The sequence below is a fragment of the Nanorana parkeri genome, unplaced genomic scaffold, assembly GCF_000935625.1.
Source record: "Nanorana parkeri isolate BGI_ZX_2015 unplaced genomic scaffold, ASM93562v1 scaffold86, whole genome shotgun sequence".
In the NCBI taxonomy this organism is placed as follows: Eukaryota; Metazoa; Chordata; class Amphibia; order Anura; family Dicroglossidae; genus Nanorana; species Nanorana parkeri.
Genome location: NW_017306354.1, coordinates 2335599 through 2338883, shown reverse-complemented (window position 1 = coordinate 2338883; position 3285 = coordinate 2335599). Strand labels below are relative to the sequence as shown.

The 3285-nt window shown below is 46.5% G+C and overlaps 1 protein-coding gene across 1 annotated transcript in view; it reads left to right on the top strand.

Moving 5' to 3' along the window:
* Nucleotides 1–2890, top strand: part of IGSF11 (immunoglobulin superfamily member 11) — an 18504-nt gene extending 15614 nt beyond the window's left edge. The window contains exons 7-8 of the mRNA XM_018552381.1: nt 867–1014; nt 2443–2890. Of these exons, the coding sequence (XP_018407883.1) occupies nt 867–1014; nt 2443–2890 (596 nt within the window). The remainder of the gene's footprint in view (nt 1–866; nt 1015–2442) is intronic.
* Nucleotides 2891–3285: the final 395 nt, after the last annotated feature.

Here is a 3285-nt window from a genome sequence, read left to right as displayed (position 1 = left end):
TGTGTGGGTGTGGGGGGGGGGGGGGGGTGCTCAGTCATCATAAATGTAGAAGTCTATACATAGACATGGATGGCCTATGGAAATTGGGTGATGACATGTGTTGCAGTAACATGTCATACATAAGTCTGTGCGTTGGGGAGTCATTCATTGTAAATGCCACCCCAACTCATCACGCCCGGGAGGTGTGCTGCAGTGCTGTAATGACATAAATGCTGCATGCACAATTTTTGGTCAATTGGGGAACATTGGGCAACCCAATAAAATGAATGGGCTGCCATAACGCAACACATGTTAACACGCGAGGGGTGCTCAGTCACCATAAATGTAGAAGTCTATACATAGACATGGATGGCCTATGGAAATTGGGTGATGACATGCCATTGGATTCAAAGTTGGTCTGTGCCATTGACTCATCTAGACTGTGAGACAAGGATAAAGCTGTTTAGGTAAACCAGTCAAGAGAGAAAAATGGAGGCTACCACCAATGGATGCCTCGTTCTGAGAATGCTGGTTGTCTGACTGTTATCTTGGCCCTGTGGCTTCGGAACCTTTTGAGTCTTTGACCTGTAACAGCCATATTATTTAATTCTTCTATAGATCTTTACATGTATAAAGTATATAAACTTCAAACAGGTTCTAGATCTCCATTATAATAAATTCCCTGCCACTAGGCAAGATGAAAACATGGGGCAAAACGTCCTAGAGGGGCTTCAAGACCAGAACTTACACATAGGGACCCATAGGTTCCGACACATAAGTACAGTCACTTCCCTTCATTGATGGGAGATTCTCAGAGTTGAGTTGAGGATTGGCTTGTTCAGTCATGTTGCGGTAACCCCATTTGTCTTCTGCCCTTGTGTCTTCAGCTAAGCACCAGAGTGTGGGCCTCATTGCTGGAGCCATTGTTGGAGGAGTTTTGGTGCTGCTTATTTGCATCGTGGTGGTAGCTGTGGGTCTGGTCTACTGGAGGAACAAACACAAAGAGGAAGAAGATGAGATCCCCAATGAGATAAGGTAACAAAGTAGGATGACCAAACATGTTAAGACAGTTCTCCAGTCTCCAATACTAACAGTTCATATCATTGGATATTGTAGCCCTGTTTTTCGGGGAGGGGGGTCATGTGAGATGACCCTCACCAATCACCTGTAGGTAACTTGAAAATCCTGAGCCTCCGCTAAGTGGTATTATGGGACTGTTACATAACTGTAATGGCAGTGCCTCCACCAAACTGGGCCTTGTGGTTACAAGTTGGACCCCCAGGTGAGATAACCTTGTTCCCAGGTGTAATTAATCCCATAAACCATCTTGTAAGCAGTAAGCAGATCCTGAGTTCATGGATGTCTTTTAAGTATTTATTGTAGAACATTGATCTGAAGAGGTAGATATATATGGCTGGAATACCCCCAAAAAATGGTTGTTGATAATAGCACTTCTTACAAGGCATACGGTCCCGGGTGGAAGGTCCATCTTTCCCCTCTATATAGGTCAGAAGTGTCTCCATTCCCACAGAGGTTCTAGTGTGTACTCTACTTCAGATCAGACTGTAGCTTGGATCAGTGGAGGTTCCTGTGGTGACTCCATTGTCCCCATGGCCTTAGTTATCATGGGCAAGGTCCTTGTAATGAATCAAACAGAGCCCCTTTAGCACATGGTATTCCATTAGGGTAGGCCTTGAGGGCTTAGCCCTCAGACCTGGGCAGCATTGCAGTGAGCATCATAGTAGGAGAGGTTGGCTATAACACAACCAGTGAGCATGCTCAGAACTGGGGTTCTCTTGTTCCTGCCACTACCCTGTTGGGAGGTTGCTGCCAGCAGCCCAGCACCTGAGCAGCAACCTCCCAACAAGGTAGTGGCAGGAACATGACAACCCCAGTTCTGAGCATGCTCACTGGTTTTGTTATAGTCAACCCCTCCTACTATGATGCTCACTGCAATGATTGGCTAGCACAGAACCACTGTCAGAATGATACATCTCCAGCACAGTATTTTGTCACAGCAAAGCCTGGTGGATGAAGCACATAGGTGTCTCATGAGCACACCCTACTGGTGGAAAGCAATAGCTACATCAAGAATTGAATAGCACTGCTATAGTTACAGGGGGTGTTGGGGGTAGCCATTTGGAGCCCATTGCCTCCCTAATAACCAACCACTATTCGTAAAATATCACATTTATTTGTATCATTTATTTCTTATGCTCCTCAGCTCCATCTAGTGGCCAAAATGCGGTATTTCCCCAAAATTACATTCGCCCTAAAAAAAAATAATAATCTGTATTTGCCTCCTTTGCACAGAATGAACATTTAGAGGGATTCACGGGCGAATGGCTCTGCAATTTGCTTATAAAAAGACCCCTATGTGTTTCTTATGCCTTCAGCTTGTGTGCTGAACTACCATGCCTGCCCATTGTGTGTATTCACTGCCTTTTCCTCTTGTCTTTTTAGAGAGGACGACCTTCCTCCCAAGTGCACGCCGTCTACCAAAGTATTTCACCCAGATGCCTCTTCCTCTGAGCATGACACGCTGACGTCAGCCACCAACACCTTCAATGGTCACTACTGGAGCAATTCCAAGTCCAACTACACCACCGGCTCATACGTCACCTACAACTGCAATGGGTGCCGCCACTCCACCTCTCGCTCTGTTACGGGTCACCCAAGGCCAGTGTATGCAAACGGAGGACAGCCCTCTTCAGGTCCCCCAAAGACATTAATAGTCACAGCTAACACAGCCCCTTCCCCTAAGACTGGTGCTAGGAGCAACGGCACCGTCGGCAGAAAGGCGAAGCCTCCTCAAACTAGGTCCTATGCCGTCAGCCAGGCCACGTTGGAGAGAATAGGTGCCGTCCCAATAATGATTCCGGCACAGAGCAGAGCTGGGTCACTAGTATAGAAACAACAACAACAACAACAACAACAACAACAAAAAAAAAAGCGTAGCGCTACAAGGGGCAACAAAAGCTGCGTTAGCATGTGGGATGATAGTATGTCATCCCTGCTCCTCTGTTATTTCCTTTCATCCAGGCAAGTCATGAAATGCACTGGACCCAGCCAGTCCTTTGTTCTCAAGAGAGAAGAGAAAACCCTGGGACGAGGATTAAACAGGGGAAGTGCGGACAGTTTGCCGAGATTAAAACTTGTCCTTGCAGTGCCAAGCACAGCCCCAGGGCTTCCAACGCAGAATAGCATATGTGCCTCCCTTTCTCGCAATCATTAGTTCTTTTTCACACGCATATTTTATTTTTTCTCTAACACGTGCGGAAACCATCTTGCTTTGTCGTTCCATGG